Below are 21,480 nucleotides of genomic sequence, written 5' to 3'. Positions count from 1 at the left end.
GCAGCAGTCTGTTGTTTACCTTGGTCTGAATACTGTACGCAATGTCAGGAAGTAGCCTTCATTAGCCACCATAGCATGGTGGTGTAAAATAGTGTTTCATAAAGAAAGTACGCATATTTTCCCCGTTCTTTCCCGCCATTAAATCTAGTTAAGGGGGAAACTGATGCCTTTGCAGCCTGAATGAAGAATGTTTAACATACGAACCAGTCCAAAGGGGTTATGAGTGTATAGCCAGATTCGTAGATTCCTTTTGGACGGTCAAATTAAATGACACCGGCCTTTGGGCTAGATATAGCACATCTTGGAAATAACCGAGTGTGTTGGATATAGTGTTGTTGTTTATTTTTTATTTTTTATTTTTTATTAAAGCACACCTTAAGTCAATGTTTTAAAAGTTTTATAACTGCCATAATTCATACACATAGAAAGCGACCCATTTCAGTGGAAAAAATTGGATCATAGACACACGGAAAGGTGATATAACCGCCTGTCTGCACGTACACCTAACTCACTGTGGACACAACAGAAAATACATTTAGGGTGACATTTTACAAATGGCAGTGAGCAAACTAAGTTAGTTTAACTTTTGATTATCCATTTTGGTAACACTTTTCAATTATGTTGTAGTTAACATGAACTAAAGCGTTCACAAAGCAGTATCCTTGTTTATTAAAGGCAATAAGACATTGTTTATTAGAGCAGTTGTTCATGTTAGTAAAGTGGCAATTCTTGAATTGTGGTGGTATATTAGCATGGCATTTTTTCTTAATTTTTTCTTCATCTTTCTAGATTGTTTTTAAAAATCTAAATCAACTATCCTAACCTAAGTCAGAGTAGTGTTGAACAGTAATGCAAAAATGACTTGCATCAAAATGTTGAAGGAGGAAAGGAGCATATCAGGCCTACCTCACAATCAGAAAAAAACAACAGAGACTGGTTTAAGTAAATACATTTACTTACAGAGTATATAAATATAGGGTCATTCAGAAAGGCACTTCATAAAACATTATATGATTTAATTTCAGAGGCACTTGAAAGTACAAGAATACATTTACAATTTCCAGTAATAGATATTTCCCTTCAGATGATCTCGTATGACCTCAACATTGATTGTCTCTATATTCTACATGCAAATATAACAGTTTTACAACTACAATAAACTAAAGCAGATGGTAACACTCTTTCACAGCACTGATTACTGACTCGAGTATAACTTTAGTCAAATGCAGACATAAATATATACTGCTATGGCTAAACAACCATAAGAACATAAATACCAAATAAAAATGAAACATACAGCATTAAGGTATCAAAACCCCTGAAAGCACAAAGGCTGTTTGATTAAAAATGTTAATAAAACTTTGCGTTTGGACTGATAAACTGAAACTTTCTCAGTTACTGAAAACTTCTGGCATGGCCTAAACTGGCTGGAGTGAAGGATTCTGGGAGTGTCCCTGAGCAGCAGTCTGGAAGGCTGTAATTGGTCAATAGAGGTGTTTTTCTACCATTTTTTATTTATTTCTACTGTGAATAAACTTCTTACATTCCAGAAAGCTAAGACAACACAATATCAATCACTACTTCACTACAAGTTGCAGCTGAAAAACGATCATGTATAATTTATAACTGACACAATCTCATTCCGCATTCAAAATAGATAACACCCTCTTACACTATAACCATTAATCTTGTTGACGCCAGTTCTACTTTTGCTGTGGTAACAAAGGATCGAAAGTGTCAACAACAGTAACATTCGCACTGTTTGCACAAGAAACAAACATGGAGGGAAAAAATTGGGTGCTAAATCATGGTGCCACAGCCAGAGGACCAAATCCATCTCCGAACATTGCTTTAAAATAAGCCTCCTAAAACTTGACAATGCATGACAACACATTCTGTCTTAGATGAGATTGTAACAGAAAGTTCATTTTGGTTCACAGTCTGACAAGATCAAGATGAAGATTACATAGCTATACTGTAAACATGACATTCAACTTTCAGTTCAAAGTATCTGTAATCCTGCAATAAGTGTCTATAAAAAAGCACATCTTTTTGGATACATTTACATATGTTCCTGTAAGGCACAATAACAATATTGGTTGTGATTGATGTTGTTTGAGATAGATATTGTATATTTGTCTATGTTGTGTATAAAGATATGTTTCTGTAGAGTTACAATCGTTAAAGCTCTTGTTAACAGGATGTGTCACACTCTCCATTCTGAGATGAGAGGCTCTGTGCGTAGAGGACGGCATCACTGATGGTGAAAAACACTCTTTCCTTCTCTCCCATACCCTTCTCTGGGTAGTAGCCACCTCTGTCCAGTGACTCCAGTACTGAGGTATTACACTGGGCCAGGAACACCTGTACCCCCAACTCCTTATAATCCTTACACACCTCCTTCATCGCATTGACCCCTGCTGTGTCCAGGAACAGCACCGGGCTGCAGTCTATCACCACAGAGTGGAAGTTGACTTGATTTGGTAGGAAGACTTTGGTGGTGGTAGTCAACTCTTTCTCTTTACCCTTAGTCCCGCCCTCCCCTCCTGTCGTCATGGCTGCTTCTTCTTGCTTTCTCCTCTGTTTCTCCAGCTTCCTGCGCCGGGCCTTCTCCTTGACGGGGTCCAGGCCCAGGTGGCGGTACAGGGCCTTCTTGAACAGGCTCTGGTTGGCGTAGTAGATTGGCGCCTCGTAGCGGAAGATGGCCACCCCAGGCTGGGTCTGCAGGCCCTTGTAGGAGGCCAGGTCCTCATAAAGCTCCCGTTGGCCGGCCCGGCCCAGCCCTAAGGCCTGGGCTCTCTGAGTGCGCCCCAACACACAGAATGCTGAGACCATCACCCCAACCAGCAGGCCTAGCTCTGTGTTTATCAAAGCTGAGGTTGCCATGGTCACCAGCCAGATGGCGGTGTCCAAGCGGTTCACGCGCCACATCCGTGGGACGTCTGTGAACTTAAGCAAAGCTCCCCGGAGGTTCACCAAGATGATCACTGCTAGCACACACCTGGAGACGACATGGAAACACACCAATCACCAAATCAGGTGGAACATCATTATCTGGCAAACATTTTCAATATGAGCAAACTATGTGTAGTGGATGTTATGATCTCATGAGATGAACATGTATAGTAAAGCTAAATGTTACACACAGAATAGCATGGTCTAACCTCTGCAGGGAGTAGAAGAGAGGGGAGATGACCAGCAGCACCAGCAGCAGCACCAGGGCCGTGACCAGGCCAGACAGCTGAGTCTGGCAGCCTGTAGACTCCTTCACCAGGGTCTTGGTCAGGGCAGCGCTGGTGGTGAAACAGCAAAAGAAGGAGGGCAGGATGTTACAGAAGCCTATGGCGTACATCTCCTGGTTGGGATCCACCACATAGCCGTGCTTCTTGGCAAACATCTCAGACAGGGAGACGGTGATGGCAAAGCCCACGATGGCTATAGAGAAGGCATCTACCGCTACGTTGGGGATCAGAGACCAGGACGGGAGCTGGGGGGGCAGGAAGCCCGTGGGGATGGTGCCGGCCACCTTCGAGCCATACTCCTCCTCCAAGTGGCCGAAGTGGGAGGCCAGAGTGGCAGCGATGACAACGAACAGCTCAAAGGGGATGGGGGCTTTGAGCTTGGCTTTGAAGCGGTTGTTGAGCTCCTTGGTGGGGACCAGTACTGCCAGGCACACTAGGCTGGTGACCAGGTCACAGAGGTTGGTCTGGCCCAGGTTCTGGAAGAGGCTGACCCAGGTCTTGATGAGGGTGCCCCAGCCCTGGGCGCGGGGCAGCTGCAGTCCCAGGAGGTACTTGACCTGGGAGGTAAGGATGGTGAGAGAGGCCCCCGTGGCGAAGCCGCTCAGGAGGGAGTCTGACAGGTACACAGATACAAAGCCCACCTGCAGGAGGCCCATCAACACCTACAACCACAGAGTGAAAACAGAGAGGGAGTAATGGCTTTAGAAAAAATAGGAAAACACTAAAAGTCATACTAGTCAGGACCAATGACAATCAACTTGTTATAACATTAATTAATTATGTTTGTCATTGATTTGAATCACGTGAGACGTTACAACATTCCCCCTTTACACACATTTACCTGGTAGACCCCTGCTGTAAAGGTGACTGTGGCCCCCACCATGATGGCATAGCAGCTCCTATCACAGACCGGCCCTCCGGTGCTGTTCCCCATGCCCAGACCCAGGGTAGCGTTGCTACTGCTACTCTCTGTGATGTACCCTGCCAGCGCCAGCTCCCTGTCCACCACCTGGCCCACCAGCAGGCACAGCACCCCGAAGATGCCCACAGAGATGTGGCGTGAGGTGCCCAGCAGGGTGTAGATGATGCTGGAGAAGAAGGAGGTGTAGAGGCCGTAGATAGGGTCCTGGCCTGCCAGCAGAGAATAGGCTATGGACTGGGGCACCAGCAGGATGCCCACTATCAACCCTGACATGACATCACCCAGGATCCAGTCTTTGAGCTGGTAGCGTGGCAGCCATTTTAGGATGGGGATGAACCCTAGAACCTGGGCCTTGGCTCGCTCTGAGCTGCATGTGCACTGCTTTTTCAGTTGGTGTGAAACGGCTGTCCTCCAATTTTCCTCCTCCTTCTCCCTTCTCTCCAACACTAAGGGGACATGTGGGCCGTTCTCTGCTCCCTCATCTGCCGAGGCACAGCAGTACTCTTGAGCCATCATAGCAGGACCCCCTTCTGTTCACTTTACACAGAAAAAAGCCAGTTAATAACCTCTAAAAGTCTCAGTCGTGGGGGGGGGGCTAAGATATGGAATTGTTTTAAGGTGGTAATACCATGGATTCTAGGAAACCTTTAGGTATATACTGTAAAAATGATAGTAATGGGGGCCTGTACTACTTAAGCCCATAGAAACGCATTGAATAACACATTCATTAATGGCAAATAAGAGATATAAGAAAGCTCAGGAAATAGTTTCGTTTTTTTGGATACATATTTAACCCCTAATTATGTTGGCACAAAACTACCTCCATACTTCCATTCATTTGTGTGGGTGAGCTTCAGATGAGTCCGTGACACTTACGGGTCGTAGAGCAAAACGGAGAACACCATCGTGTTTGTGAGAGTCTCCCGAACATAATTACAAATCAGAAAACAAATCAGAAAACTTGGGGGGCCAAATAAAACAACCAGCCCGCCAGTTGGGGAACCCTGCTCTAACCGCTAGGCTATCGGCCACCCACCGCTAGGCTACCTGATGATATGATTCAGTTGGGGAACCCTGCTCTAACCGCTAGGCTATTGGCCGCCAACCACTAGGCTACCTGACGATATGATTCAGTTCGGGAACCCTGCTCTAACCGCTAGGCTATCGGCCGCCCACCGCTAGGCCACGTGACGATATGATTCAGTTCGGGAACCCTGCTCTAACCGCTAGGCTATTGGCCGCCAACCACTAGGCTACCTGACGATATGATTCAGTTCGGGAACCCTGCTCTAACCGCTAGGCTATTGGCCGCCAACCACTAGGCTACCTGACGATATGATTCAGTTGGGGAACCCTGCTCTAACCGATAGGCTATCAGCCCACCGCTAGGTTACCTGACGATATGATTCAGTTGGGGAACCAGGCTCCAACCACTAGGCTAACGGCCTCCCACCGCTAGGCTACCTGATGATATATTTCAGTTGGGGAAACCTGCTCTAACCGCTAGGCTATCGGCCGCCAACGCTAGGCTACGTGACGACATGATTCAGTTGGGGAACCCTGCTCTCTAACCACTAGGCTATCGGCCGCCCATCGCTAGGCTACTTGGCGATATGATTCAGTTGGGGAACCCTGCTCTAACCGCTAGGCTATCGGCTGCCCACCGCTAGGCTACCTGACGATATGATTCAGTTGGGGAACCCTGCTCTAACCGCTAGGCTATCGGCTGCCCACCGCTAGGCCACGTGACGATATGATTCAGTTGGGGAACCCTGCTCTAACCGCTAGGCTATCGGCCGCCCACCGCTAGGCTACCTGACGATATGATTCAGAAGTGCATTCTTTATCAAAATCAAATATATTTATCATGAAAGCAACAACACCCACAGAGTCAATGTGTTAGCACGTTAAAGTGATCAATCATTCTTAAATCAGTCTTCGACATCATGTCACCAAGCTTGACAGATATAATCATCTGACTCCAATAATCAATAACTACAGAGAAAACAGAAAGGGACAAGATGTTTGGCATCACAGGGTTATTGACAACACATTTACTTACCAGTGTTCTCAATATACTCTTGACATGTCATATCCAGAAAATGGAACAAGTTACTTGAGTAATTACTCTGTAAGTACAGTACAGTGTAACAAGTATTCTTAGTATTCATTGTTACCCTACTATACTTTGAGGGTTACTGCTGTAGGTTTAGTTGCATTACATTGCACAGTAACATGAACGTTATAACATAAGTTATAATGTACCTTTCACAACCTAAAAGCTCTCCAGTGTGTGCCTTTCTGTGTCAAAGGCAACAGTTGGGTGCGGGAGTTTTGCCATAACAATTTACAAAATTATTGACTGTGCAAATATTGGAGTTCCACTTGCTGGAGATGAAATAGCAACGAGGATGTTAGGCTGTACCCATAAAGACATACATACTAGTGGTGCCCGCAATTGCTAATAACCCATCTGCAACCGCCTGACTATGTGTTAAAGTGAAAATCTGAGACCCTAACCCGCAAATATAAGAAATGCGCATGCAGGCTACAGCGTAACCATTTTTTGACAGAGGGTGCAGGATTTGTTTTGTGCCTGATTTAGATATGTTTCTGCTTATAATTTTCTACATTTTGGTAGGCTATTTGTTACTCAACTTATCTATAATTGGATACATGCAGCTTCTCTTCTGTCATTATATGTTTCCCTAGGAGACTAAATAAACCCTTGCTCAACAGAATGTCATAAATCGATAGAATGAATGCTTCAATCTAGTTGACATCGGTAAAGTTTTCTCTGTCATCTCTGCTTATTTCGAGGAAGGAGAGATGTTTAGGGGCCGGAGAAAAAAATGCAATATCTCAATAAAAGATTTTCAGTGCAAAATTTCCAAATGACATCAGTTTGACCGGTTGTAGGGAAATAGAAAGCTGTGAAAATTACCCAACATGTTTCTGATAAGATTTCAGTTCGGCTTGGATGCATATTTTATGTGGTTGAAATACTATCAGATTTTATGATGCTGATAAAGATAGCACCTCTACAGATGGTATCTAACAGCGCTTTCGCAGTTCTCTCAAGATGCTTAAAGAAATAAATCATATTTCTCCACCTCTGTTCCTGAGTCCACATTTAGCCTACATTTAGTGCATCTAAACAGTAGGCTACAGTTCCCTTGACCTGTTACTCAACCGAAATGTGTCTTCTGCATTTATTCTGCATAGTCCCCTGTAGCTCAGTTGGTAGAGCTTGGCGCTTGCAACGCCAGGGTTGTGGGTTCGTTTCCCACGGGGGGCCAGTATGAAAATGTATGCACTCATTAACTGTAAGTTGCTCTGGATAAGAGTGTCTGCTAAATGAAAAGATAAAAAAATAAATCCAAAACCCTCTGAATCAGAGCGGTGCGGGGGACTCCCTTAATCGACATCCACGTCATCGGCGCCCAGGGAGCAGTTGTTGTTGGGGAGCCTATTTGAAGTTCCTGTCTTGTGACTGTCGACAGGGGCGGACTTAGTGATTTGGAGGCCCCAGGCAGAGACCAGTCTGCGCATCTGCCTCAACGACGATGGCAGTATTATCAGTAGCACCTGTCTTTTTACTAAAGAAATGCGTATTGTATCCCCCTAGAGTCTAAGGACCTGGGCTGGATTTCAACTAAGCTAGCCTCGTTGAGAACCAGGCTTCCCTAATACGGGTAAGCCTAGGGAAGTTCATAAAAATAGCTAAATAGGGGTGGAGACCCGGTGTAAATCAGTGACGCCTCACTACACGTCAAACCAATCAAATGCCTTGCTTTGGCAGCGCTCCAATAGTGCTCACTAGATTAGTGTCGTAGGTGCAACAGTGCATGACGATTATTTTTACAGTCTATGGTGAGGATGGCCAGGAATTCGCAGATTAAAACCCAATCAAAATATGTTGATGTACCACAGGAGGTTGGTGGCACCTTAATTGGGGAGAACAGGATCATGGAAAAGACTTGGTGGAATGGTATCAAATACATCAAACACATGGTTTCCATGTGTTTGATGCCATTCCATTTGCTCCATTCCGGCCATTATTATGAGCCATCCTCCCCTCAGCAGCCTCCTGTGTGATGTACAGTATGTCGATTTTGTGTATAGAGCACATTTCTGACAAAACAGAGTACGTTTTTCCTCCAGATTTTCTTCAATTTTCTGCAATGTTGCAAAACTAGAATGCCGTTTTTGCAATACAAAAAGGGAGGCTTGACAGTGACGTGATTTTGGAGGTACGGTAATGCGAGACTACTACTAAGCTTACATATGGAATTGTTTTAAGATGGTCATACCAAGGATAAGTTAGCTATTTGATTAGGAATTTTTGTAGGTATAAAATATATATATATATAACCTCCGTGGTTCGACATTAGTTAATTTTCTGGCACTTCCCAAAACCATTTGGTGATTGGCGTGTAGGCTATTTGGCGCGTGTACAGTTTAGGCCTTAAAGTTTAGGCTTATGCACTAAACCTCAATGTAACCTATAGGTATAAATTGCACAATAATTATCACTTTTAGGGATTTTTTTACTTATTGTTTTCTCTTTATTCAACCCGCCAACCACCCACCTGCCCTTCATCCACACAATATCCTATTTAAAGACCCTAAACCCGCACGCCCCACGGTTATGAGTCAACCCGCGCATCACTAGTAATGACTGTCACTGTGCCTATAGGGCCTACACAGCACCGACCTATAGGATGAATTGGTCATGCAGCAGACTGACTGAGAGAAATAAATACGTGGCGTTGCAAACGCCATACTCTACCAACTGAGGCCATTCCCTCCCCTACCCTGGAGGACGCTGGGCCAATTGTGCGACTCCTCATGGGTCTCCCGGTCGTGGCCGGCTACGACAGAGCCTGGATTCGAACATATATACTATACTATACTCGGGAGTATAGTATAGTATATATGTATATATGTAGCGTATAGTAGCTACATAGCTATAGCAAGGCAAAAAGTACATGTCATGCATATGCCATCTTTTTAGAAAGGTCTAAATATATATGACAGTAGGATACATTTACATTTTTACATTTTTTGTCATTTAGCAGACGCTCTTATCCAGAGCGACTTACAGAATACTCTTTTTAACCCTGTACATAAGGGTTTAAACGAATTTAACCTCATTAAAAATATATATGTAGGCCTAATCAATGAATTCAAGAAAGTATTTGTTATAAAGTTGTTATAGCTAAACATAGAATAGCCTCAAATATTTGTCAATACCTTATACAACGGTAAATGTAGATTACATTAGGTACTGCTAAATCACTAAAATGTAAATGTAAATGTTATGAATGGGGACCATTGTGAACAGGTTGTCAACGTGTACATACCAGGTTGCCTACAGTACTTTGTTGACAGCAGTTTAGACAACATGCACACATCTAACAAATAGTTATCTTCGGTTACTATTAATTCGGTCTATTCAATTGCAGAACATTACTCACCTGAGACTGTTACTGCTCTCCATTCATCAAGTTTCTGCTAAATGACGAAAATGTAATGTAAATGTAAGTTATTAGTATCAAAATCATTGGATACTTTTTGTATTGTTCAGCCGGGGATTTGTAGCGCTCGGCTTGTCTACGTAATGACATTTGAAGCCCAACGCGAACGCCCCAATCACATGATAGGCTACAGGAAACCCCTTTCACGTGACAGCACACACAAACACGTTCTCAAATTCTCTGAAAAGAGTAGCATTCTCTTCTGAACCTAGGAAGAAAACAGTGTGGAGAATGATAAGTAAGAACATCACACCATGAACGTAGTATGTCACTTTCTGATCATTGTGTCGATTTGAAAACTATATAGTGATGCAACTGACTCATCTTTAGTGCACCCAAATGGCATGAAGTGTAAAATTGACATGCCACAGTTGGTTGCAACCTGGTCTCAGAGCATTTCGTATTATTCTGTAAGTAAACCCGAGATAAACGATTTAGTATGATAAGATATAAAGACACAAGGAAGAAATAGGCTATTTCAGTTTAAGGTCTAATCTTTATTCCTCAATAAAAATAGTATGATTATTTAGTATAATATGTTAAATTAGGTTATATTACATTAGACTAGGTGGTTGTACAATATAAAACGAATTGTAGGACATATAGTATCCTACGTCTTGATTGCACCAGTAAGCTTTCACCCGTTTAGGATGATATATTACTTTCGACTACCGGTATAATGGTTGTACAGTATCATACGTTTTCAACAACAGATTGGTCATACAGTATCCAACGTTTTGAATGCACCCGTAAATGCTTTGACCAAATCAATATTGCTTCACCTCTTACTCTGTGACCGAATTTAATAAAATAATGCATGAGTAAAGTAGATTTACACAACAATCCAAATAACTTTGTTCAGTGTTTACATTCTGCCCACTAATGGGGTAGATTGTGGGCAAATATGTAATGTATGTTATTTGTTATTCTATGTTTTATTTGTATGCAGTGGCGGCTCCTGAAAAAATTCTCAGGAGGGGCAATTTTTCTGATGATTTAGGTGACCTACACACATTTAAAAAAAGATATGTCCAGCAACAACATGAAGACAGGGGCAGCATATAAGTCAATACCAGAAGCATTTATTGACTGATCTCAAAAGTGTTGGCTTACCAGGGTTGGTGGAGCCCTCAGTTTCATCTTTGCCTCGCAAAGCTAACTCAAACACTCCGCAAAACTTCACACACTGGATTAGCCGGCTGAGGATGTGGCGGTTCTTGCTAATGTCGTAGTAAATATATTTGTTATAGTGAATATGGAATATGATATGTTGAGTAAAATGTTGTGCTAAGATCTATTTAGGTCAGGAGCTGGTTATAAGTTCTGTTCCTATCCAATAACAATGGACAAAAGGGTCCTATCTTGTCAGCCTTGTCAGCAGGTGGCCAAGGACAACACCCACGCCATAGGCCTCTCAGTTCTTCCAACTCACGAGTTCTTGCTCTGAGGACACACACACACACAAACACACACACACACACATCATCACTGTTAAACACACACACACACACACACATCATCACTGTTAAACACACACACACACACACACAAAAATCCCCTCTCTTAGGCTGAACATTTGAAGACAGAGAACCCGACTCAGAGCCAATGCAACAGTGACAGTAGCCTGCAGGGGACCTCGCCCAACTCATCAGGACCAATCAGAAGATCAGAACTACTAGATTGAACCTACTTCATTTATTGCATAAAATGTCTGCACACAATGTTTCGGGGCTCTCTTCAGATAATAATAATAATAATAATAATAATAATAATAATATGCCATTTAGCAGACGCTTTTATCCAAAGCGACTTACAGTCATGCGTGCATACATTTTTGTGTATGGGTGGTCCCGGGGATCGAACCCACTACCTTGGCGTTACAAGCACCATGCTCTACCAGCTGAGCTACAGAAAGTGGATACTCATGGATGCGCATTGCAATTGTAAAATGTCAACACAATTGGAGACACCACGTCATTTTTGGAGACATGTTATTGACAGTAAACTATTGTAGATGCGACTGCTAACTAACTAAAACATTTTAGCTGGCTAGCTAATCATCTTAGCTAAATGTGGGGCAAACAATTCAGTTATTTACCGTTAATTTGAGGGATTGGGGTGAAAGAAATCGAGTTACATAGTGATACTTTACGATATACTGTATTGACAATATCGCAATATTTTAGCGCTAGTTGGCTGTACCTGCACCAAAACACCATTATTGTTCCTTCATAGCTTGTTCTCAATCTTTTCACATTGGGAGCCAATTTGTTTTCAGCACTTTTATTTCCATGACTGATCAAAACTCGTTCTCATGGCTTTCTGATCCCTCTGCAACAGACATATGGTGCGCAATAAAATCACAGTATCGAATCGCAATACGTATAGAATCATGAGACTCGCAATGCTGATGCATATATCTTATCGTGAGGTTCCTGGCAATTCCCAGCCCAAGTTCATTTGCCACAACAAATCTCTTCGCTAGCAAACGCGATGTCTTCTCCAAAACGGCAATGTGTCTCCAGCAATGTTTACTTTTTTGACGTTCTATGGCATCTCCACTTTCCAAGCATATATGACCACATGTAATATTTTGGTAAGTGATGCAAATAGTGAACTATGTAGGGCCAGGATGTAAAATATATGTAGCTGCAGCAATTTCTCTTATCTGATATGGTAAGTAATGGGGCTTAATTTATAGCTCCCTAAGAGTTTGACGAACGGGTCCGTGAACGCGATTCCAGATATATTTACCTCTGAATAAACTGCCTTTATTACACCATATCCACATCCAGTAAACTTGTGATTATCAACACTAACCTCATCGTTGTGGCGGCGGACAGCTAGCCTGTATCCCTCGTCATCCAGTTGAGTGAGTGGCAATGTCTTTTTTCGTTCGTACCAATTTTTGGAAAATCCTCGGGTGTAGGACTTTCCGCCTTTAGTAGAAACCTGTTGAATTATTAAATTTGGTCTGGGAGGTCCTAATTGTTTCGTTGCCAATTTATCTTCATTTGTTCGCCGACAAAAAGGAACTTCTTTCAAACAATCCACTCTTTTCTCAGTTACGTTCATGGTTACGTAACGTATGACGAAAGCGCGTAAGTGCAAGCCCACAGACACCCATTGAGATTGTATTGAAGGCTCTGAAATTTGAAAAAAATAGATTTTACATGGGAGTCTATGACAGAAGTTCTGGGCGATTTTCAATCTGACTGAAATCGCCCCAAAAGGGGGTGGAGCCATTTGAAGCACGACTTTAGCCTGATTCGACATTTAGTGGCAGTGTGGCACTGTGGCAGATCAGACGTATAGATTACAACACTGATAACTACTGTTGCCGTGATATAATTGATTAGAAAAAAAATCCCTTCCTTTTCCCGTTTGGCAGTGCGTCGCCCATATCGCCCTATTGAACAGGCCGTCCCTGTTTGTATGTAAAGTTTTTATTGAGGAATAAAGATTAGACCTTAAACTGAAATAGCCTATTTCTTCCTTATGTATTTTATATCCTATATACAACAACTCTTCTAGACACCTGCCTATACAACAACTCTTCTAGACACCTGCCTGTCTGCCCCTTCCTCCTTACATGCGTTTTGTCTTGATAATGATGAGTGATACTAGTAAATGTTATTACTGCACTGTCAACGCTGATCAAGGGGAGCTGAAAGTGGGACTATAAATAACTAAAAAACATGATAACTAATGTAAAATATACTGTGTCCGTAAAATGTATATAGTTTCAGAACTTTTGTGAAACATCACAGCACAGTTGAAAAATATATGGCAAATAGAAATCAAAACTGGATGGTCTTCAGAGATAGATGGGAGGGGTTGAGCAGTGGAGGTTGCTGAGGGGAGGACGGCTCATACTAATGGCTGGAACGGAGAAAATGGAATGGCATTAAACACATGGAAACCATGTGTTTGATGTATTTGATGCCATTCCAAAGATTCCGCTCCAGCCATTACCACGAGCCCGTCCTCCCCAATTAAGGTGCCACCAACCTCCTGTGGGGTTGAGGGTAGCTGAAGGATGGGACAAAAAATTAATAATGTCAAATATACTGTGTCCGTAAAATGTATATAGTATGTATAAGCTGGAAGTAGAAGTGTTGTTGTCCATTAGTTTACTCCAATTTGGGGAGGGATGGTAGGGTTAGGGGAAAATAATAAAGCAAAATATATTTAGAAATTATAATGTATATACAGTACCAGTCAAAAGTTTGGACACAACTACTCGTTCAAGGGTTTTTCTTTATTTTTTACTATTTTCTACATTGTAGAATAATAGTGAAGACATCAAAACTATGAAAGAACACTTATGGAATCATCAATCATGTAGTGTTAAACAAATCAAAATATATTTTATATTTGAGATTCTTCAAAGTAGCCACCTGTAATGATGTCATGTCATAGTATCGTGTGGACCAGGTTAGAGTTAGTAGATAAGTGGTTTGGTGCCACAGAGTCTGCATTCCGTTATGTCAAAGGAGATTACTGAGGTTGATCTTAGAATAATTGATGGACAGGATATACTGACAGGGGTAAAGGGTAATAACATCAAAGAAAGGGAGTGCCCATGGAGGTTTACCAGATGTTAGTGAAGAGACTTGTAACAGAGTGTATATATAGAGAGAGTGGATCTTTGTTCTGGAGTTCGGAATGGTAAGAGGCAGGGCTATATCTGTTGTCATATCGAACCATGGTACCATATTAAATATCTTATATGATCTCCTCAATCTGTAGCTCAGTTGGTAGAGCATGGCGCTTGCAACGCCAGGGTTGTGGGTTCGTTTCCTACGGGGGGCCAGTATGAAAATGTACAGTGAGGGAAAAAAGTATTTGATCCCCTGCTGATTTTGTACGTTTGCCCACTGACAAAGAAATGATCAGTCTATAATTTTTATGGTAGGTTTATTTGAACAGTGAGAGACAGAAAAACAAAACAAAAATCCAGAGAAACGCATGTCAAAAATGTTATAAATTGATTTGCATTTTAATGAGGGAAATAAGTATTTGACCCCCTATCAATCAGAAAGATTTCTGGCTCCCAGGTGTCTGTCTTTTATACAGGTAACGAGCTGAGATTAAGAGCACACTCTTAAAGGGAGTGCTCCTAATCTCAGCTTGTTACCTGTATAAAAGACACCTGTCCACAGAAGCAATCAATCAATCAGATTCCAAACTCTCCACCATGGCCAAGATCAAAGAGCTCTCCAAGGATGTCAGGGACAAGATTGTAGACCTACACAAGGCTGGAATGGGCTACAAGACCATCGCCAAGCAGCTTGGTGAGAAGGTGACAACAGTTGGTGTGATTATTCGCAAATGGAAGAAACACAAAAGAACTGTCAATCTGGGGCTCCATGCAAGATCTCACCTCGTGGAGTTGCAATGATCATGAGAACGGTGAGGAATCAGCCCAGAACTACACGGGAGGATCTTGTCAATGATCTCAAGGCAGCTGGGACCATAGTCACCAAGAAAACTATTGGTAACACACTACGCCGTGAAGGACTGAAATCCTGCAGCGCCCGCAAGGTCCCCCTGCTCAAGAAAGCACATATACATGCCCGTCTGAAGTTTGCCAATGAACATCTGAATGATTCAGAGGAGAACTGGGTGAAAGTGTTGTGGTCAGAATAGACCAAATGGAGCTCTTTGGCATCAACTCAACTCGCCGTGTTTGGAGGAGGAGGAATGCTGCCTATGACCCCAAGAACACCATCCCCACCGTCAAACAAGAAGGTGGAAACATTATGCTTTGGGGGTGTTTTTCTGCTAAGGGGACAGGACAACTTCACCGCATCAAAGGGACGATGGACGGGGCCATGTACTGTCAAATCTTGGGTGAGAACCTCCTTCCCTCAGCCAGGGCATTGAAAATGGGTCGTGGATGGGTATTCCAGCATGACAATGACCCAAAACACACGGCCAAGGCAACAAAGGAGTGGCTCAAGAAGAAGCACATTAAGGTCCTGGAGTTGCCTAGCCAGTCTCCAGACCTTAATCCCATAGAAAATCTGTGGAGGGAGCTGAAGGTTCGAGTTGCCAAACGTCAGCCTCGAAACCTTAATGACTTGGAGAAGATCTGCAAAGAGGAGTGGGACAAAATCCCTCCGGAGATGTGTGCAAACCTGGTGGCCAACTACAAGAAACGTCTGACCTCTGTGATTGCCAACAAGGGTTTGCCACCAAGTACTAAGTCATGTTTTGCAGAGGGGTCAAATACTTATTTCCCTCATTAAAATGCAAATCAATTTATAACATTTCTGATCATTTCTTTGTCAGTGGGCAAACGTACAAAATCAGCAGGGGGTCAAATACTTTTTTCCCTCCCTGTATGCACTCACTAACTGTATGTCGCGCTGGATAAGAGCGTCTGCTAAATGACTAAAATGTAAAATGTAATCCTTACATTCGTAATCACTTAATGCCCTAGAAACTCATCATAACACCACCCTTTGCCTTGATGACAGCTTTGCACACTCTTGGCATTCTCTCAACCAGCTTCACCTGGAATGCTTTTCCAACAGTCTTGTAGGAGTTCCCACATATGCTGAGCACTTGTTGGCTGCTTTTCCTTCACTCTGAGGTCCAACTCATCCCAAACCATCTCAATTGGGTTGAGGTCGGGTGATTGTGGAGGCCAGGTCATCTGATGCAGCACTCCATCACTCTCCTTCTTGGTCAAATAGCCCTTACACAGCCTGGAGGTGTGTTGGGTCATTGTGTGTAGATTGATGAGGAAAACATTTTATTGAATCCATTTTAGAATTAGGCTGTAACTTAACAAAATATTGAAAAAGGGAAAGTGACTGAATACTTTCCCAATGCACTGTACTTTGGAGGACGACAACACTTAGGCTACTCATGTGCATAACAATCACAAGAAAAACGTTATAAATTACAAACAAAAAATCCAAATGAAACATACATATTTAATATAAACAAATTGGTAAACAAATGTACAATCAAATTAAAATCAAACATAATCATATTTTATAAGTCACCCACAGACAGCTATAGGATATTCATTAGACCATTTTCCGACAGTAGGAAAAATAATCGTGCAGCAACAGGAAATGTGAATTATTATGTGGATTATAATTAATGGACATTTATGTAGGGGTTGATACATTTTTTTCGTTAGGGCAAATGAAGTATGACATTTTAATGTGGAAATTACAAACTTTAGAAGCCTTTTTTACCCTCAAATACACTACAAGTTGGCATTTACTGTATGACTCCTGGTCAAAAACCTACAAAGATCCAGCTAACACAAGGACCATATGCATTTCAGGGAAAATAACAACCCAATGAGCAATGTTCATCTCCCAGGACAAACTAGCGGGTAACAGCTATCTAACTAAATGTCCATGAATAGGCACATTCACACTGCACCTTAGCCCAGGGCTAAGACCCTCCTTGGGCTAAGGGAGATTTTAACCTGGGCCTAAGCGACTGTTCACACTTGCACATACTGAAGTGGGCTAGCCTAGCACCAACCTTAGCCCAGGGCTAGCAGGGTTAGCACCGACTTTACGGGGTTAGCCCCAGAAACTCTGTGCCAAAATAGCTAGTGTGAAATGAGGTAAAGAACAACACCTAGAATGCTCACTGTCCAATCACAAAAGCGGCATTTTTACTTAATTTACATATGCTGGTGATGCCTGTAATGCGTTCTGCACGTTGTTTTGACAAGTCAATTCATACTATTTCATCCTTCCATCTGAGGACAAAAAGCTAAATACTTGCATCCGTGCAAAAACATTGGTTGCTATGTCTAACAAAAATGGGTGCTATGCAGGCTGGCTCACATCTTTTCACTTAGCCAACTTAAGCTACAAACTTAATAGCTGAAACGGCAGCAAACGCTACATTTTCCTCCATTTTCATAGCTTTTCTATTGACATTTAATTGCAAATGTCCATGATAATAACATTGTTGCATGATTTTGCCTGGATCAGAAATGTTTTTCGTTCACAACATTCTCTGTACAGGGGTGAGATCTAAGTGAAACCACAGATAGAACTCTTTGGTGAAACATTATTTCCGATGTCGGACAGGTAGACAAGCAAGGTTTATACAAACCATCACTGTTGGAAATCAAATGCTAGGCCAGAAGCAAGAGGAAATAATGTGTTAATAAATGTCTTATTGCTTATAACATTGGTTGCGTGTCAGAGATAGAATGTTGGTTGCATGTTGTGTTTGTTAGTTAGCCCAGGGCTTTGGAATACAAGTGTGAATCCTTAGCCCAGGGCTAAAGCTTAGCCCAGAGTTAACAAATGCTTGTGTGAACACAGGCTAAGCTAGCTCAGGGCCAGTCTAGCCTGGGGCTAAAATCGCCCGGGGCTAAGAACAATGAAGTGTGCAAAGGCCTAATGTTTCATGTGTATTTCAACCTGTCCCCAAATTAAAATAAGTGATTCAACTAAAATTGGGAGGCTTAAGCTGCTCCTCATCTGGAGGAAGGATCTTTGTGGGGCTGTCTGTCACCTGCTGCTGTCTTCTTTCACTGCCCGAAGTCCCATCACAGAGTCTTTCATCTGGAGTTTCCGTGTTCCAACACCCAGGCATGACCCTGCTTGACTCAGGAAATCCAGCCCTAGGATGCAGTCATCTTGGATATTGGCTCCAACGAGTCATTGCCGGGAGGGGAAGGGCCCACTGTATCTGGAAGAACACCAGGCCGAACAAGGGAGTCAATCAACGCCTGGCAGGCCTCACTGCTGATGCTGCATGGAAGGTAGAGGCCCTGCATCTGGCCCAAACGACCAACTTGATGTTCCGGCTTAACGGGGGCGTCAGGGGACTGGGATGGTGTTCCCCTCACTTCATCATCCCCCTGGCGTTTCCCGTCAACTCAGGGGTGGGCAAGGGCTGAGGTGACACAGTGGTGAGCGATGTGGCCTTTTTGCACACAGGCAGGCTGGCGTTGACCTCTCGAAGTGGAGCGTCGTGGAGTCCACTGCCGTTGTTCCGATTTGGCTTAACCGACCACCTCATCTGAGATCTTGGTCTCCACCACTGTGTCCTTGGGGTAACTCTACTCTCTGGGCCCAAGATGTTTTCCAATCTTTCCGCTTCTTCCAGGGCCTTAGTGTGGCAGGGAGAACATGCTATTAGAGTCTCTCTGGTGTCAAGGCCGGAGGAAGGCATGTAGGGCCAGTTCATCTTGATCAGCCATGGCAAATTGGGGGTACCCTCGTCTGGCTTAAAACACATATCTGCAGCCAGTGCGCCAAGGCTCTCACCTCCATTTCTCTTGCGACCTGCTAGCTTCTACCTCATTTTTTTTATTTTTTATTTATTTAATTAGGCAAGTCAGTTAAGAACAAATTCTTATTTACAATGATGGCCTACACCGGCCAATGACGGTGCGCCGCCCTATGGGACTCCCAATCACGGCCGGTTGTGATACAGCCTGGAATCGAACCAGGGGGTCTGTAGTGATGCCTCAAGCACTGAGATACAGTGCCTTAGACCGCTGTGCCAGTCGGGAGCCCATGCTGGTAGTTAGGACAGTGTTGTCCCTCAGGGTGGTAGTTAGGGCAATGTAGTCCCTCAGGGTGGTAGTTAGGGCTGTGTAGTCCCTCAGAATGGTAGTTACTGTAGGGCAGTGTAGTCCGTCAAGGTGGTAGTTAGGGCAGTGTAGTCCCTCAGGGTGGTAGTTAGGGCAGTGTAGTCCTTCAGGGTGGTGGTTAGGGAAGTGTAGTCCTTCAGGGTGGTGGTTAGGGCAGTGTAGTCCTTCAGGGTGGTGGTTAGGGAAGTGTAGTCCCTCCCCTGGTCAGAGCTAAGATCTAGTAGGGCCTGTAATGCACTCCCCTCCAGGGCCAGGGCAAGCGCACAGCCATTTCCTCTTCAGCTCATCTATTTTGCCACACAGCTAGCTGAAACTGGGCTAGGTAGGGTTCCCAGGGCTCCACTCCCCCGTAGTGGGCATCCTTCACTGTCCGGGTGGGTACCTCTTTCCTTTGACCACTACCATCTGGTCCACGTCCGTCTCCATGCCGCTGTGCAGGACGACGAGGCACCGCACCTTCCTCCAGGTGGCACTGTGTGGTGTGGTGAAGCGGGAACCCTCCACTGGCTAGGAGCAAGCTATCCTGGTATGGGCCCTCCAGGATCCACGGCCGACTTGCCTGTTCCTCCCAGGCGACGCTCATCCTCCTTCCCCCGCGTCCAGCTGCTTCACGGTGTCATCCATCTCGTCATGGCTTGGGTTTATAGCTATCTCACTTCTGACACCAATATAACGAAATAGTGGCTGTCTTAACAATGGAACTTTAGTAGGCTCTTTGGTATCACATGCACTTATGTCAGTCTCATTAAGACTGCAGAACTGACAATGTGTACAAGCTCAACCTTTATTAGCAGAGTACAAGGCCACGCCTCCAACAAGCCACATCTCCAGATCCTCTAATAAGCTGCCGTCATTACAGTATATACTAAACAGGTCAAAGCATACTGCTGCCACCACTACAATATCATACTAAACAGGTCAAAGCATACTGCTGCCACCACTACAATATCATACTACACAGGTCAAAGCATACTGCTGCCACCACTACAATATCATACTAAACAGGTCAAAGCATACTGCTGCCACCACTACAATATCATACTGAACAGGTCAAAGCATACTGCTGCCACCACTACAATATCATACTAAACAGGTCAAAGTATACTGCTGCCACCACTACAATATCATACTAAACAGGTCAAAGCATACTGCTTTCACCACTACAATATCATACTGAACAGGTCAAAGCATACTTCTGCCACCACTACAATATCATACTAAACAGGTCAAAGCATACTGCTGCCACCACTACAATATCATACTAAACAGGACAAAGCATACTGCTGCCACCACTACAATATCATACTAAACAGGTCAAAGCATACTGCTGCCACCACTACAATATCATACTAAACAGGTCAAAGCATACTGCTGCCACCACTACAATATCATACTAAACAGGACAAAGCATACTGCTGGAATCAAGACTTAGTGTACTATGCGTTCTACAATTCGTATTATATTGTACGACTGCTGTTCCATTGGTAATCTAATGTAATGTAATGTAATGTAATGTAATGTAACCTAACGTAACATAACATATCATACTACATGGAGTGTCACGGAAATAAGTAAAGAATCATACTAAATGCTCTGAGACCAGGTTGCAACCGACAAAGTACACTGAAAGCAACCCATGGAAGTAATGGCTTCTATTTCTGAAATGTGTTATACAATTTCCAGTTCCTCCTGATAGACTGGTATATGGACTAGTTCCTCCTGATAGTCTGGCACATGGACTAGCTCCTCCTGATAGGCTGGTACATGGACTAGTTCCTCCTGATAGGCTGGCACATGGACTAGCTCCTTATGATAGGCTGGTACATGAATACACAGCACCTGACACTCACTATTGGAGAATATGGGGCAGGAGTATATCATACAAATATTGTAAAAACTCAAGGCTTACTGTAAGCTTTTCATTAGGCAAGCACGTCACACAATATAAGCTCACACTCTGGGAAATATTTGAACATAAGAGTTTGGTAAGTCACACTCCATCTCAGTAATAACACTATTTATTAGCTCAACTGCAGGAGGCGGATACACTAAACCAGTTCACATCATATTACCCCACCTCTGTTTATTGTTTTAACGCCATGACAATTTTTCTACCCCATCTGTAAATAAAATATTTATCTGAAAGCACAGTAGGTTATTGGTTATTCTCGTGAAACTTTA

The 21,480-nt window shown here is 43.3% G+C and overlaps 1 protein-coding gene across 2 annotated transcripts; it reads right to left on the bottom strand.

Annotated features, from left to right (window-relative positions):
* Window positions 1-937: 937 nt before the first annotated feature.
* Window positions 938-9,803, bottom strand: LOC311105041 (sulfate transporter-like). Of its 2 annotated transcripts, XM_084147024.1 has the most exons (4): window positions 9,645-9,803; window positions 4,084-4,701; window positions 3,165-3,904; window positions 938-3,001 (listed from the first exon to the last, which is right to left on the bottom strand). In XM_084147024.1, exons 2-4 carry the CDS (start codon window positions 4,678-4,680, stop codon window positions 2,194-2,196), a joined length of 2,145 nt encoding a protein of 714 aa, XP_084003150.1. In that variant the 5' UTR covers window positions 4,681-4,701; window positions 9,645-9,803; the 3' UTR covers window positions 938-2,193. The 2 variants fall into 2 exon arrangements, with proteins under 2 accessions (XP_084003150.1, XP_084003149.1); XM_084147023.1 differs by lacking the exon at window positions 9,645-9,803 and having other exon boundaries at window positions 4,084-4,769.
* Between the last annotated feature and the right edge of the window lie 11,677 nt (window positions 9,804-21,480).

The sequence above is a fragment of the Coregonus lavaretus genome, assembly GCF_964263955.1.
Source record: "Coregonus lavaretus genome assembly, chromosome: 29".
Taxonomy (NCBI): Eukaryota; Metazoa; Chordata; class Actinopteri; order Salmoniformes; family Salmonidae; genus Coregonus; species Coregonus lavaretus.
The sequence above is the reverse complement of the archived record's forward strand: the minus strand, read 5'-3'. Positions and strand labels throughout refer to the sequence as shown.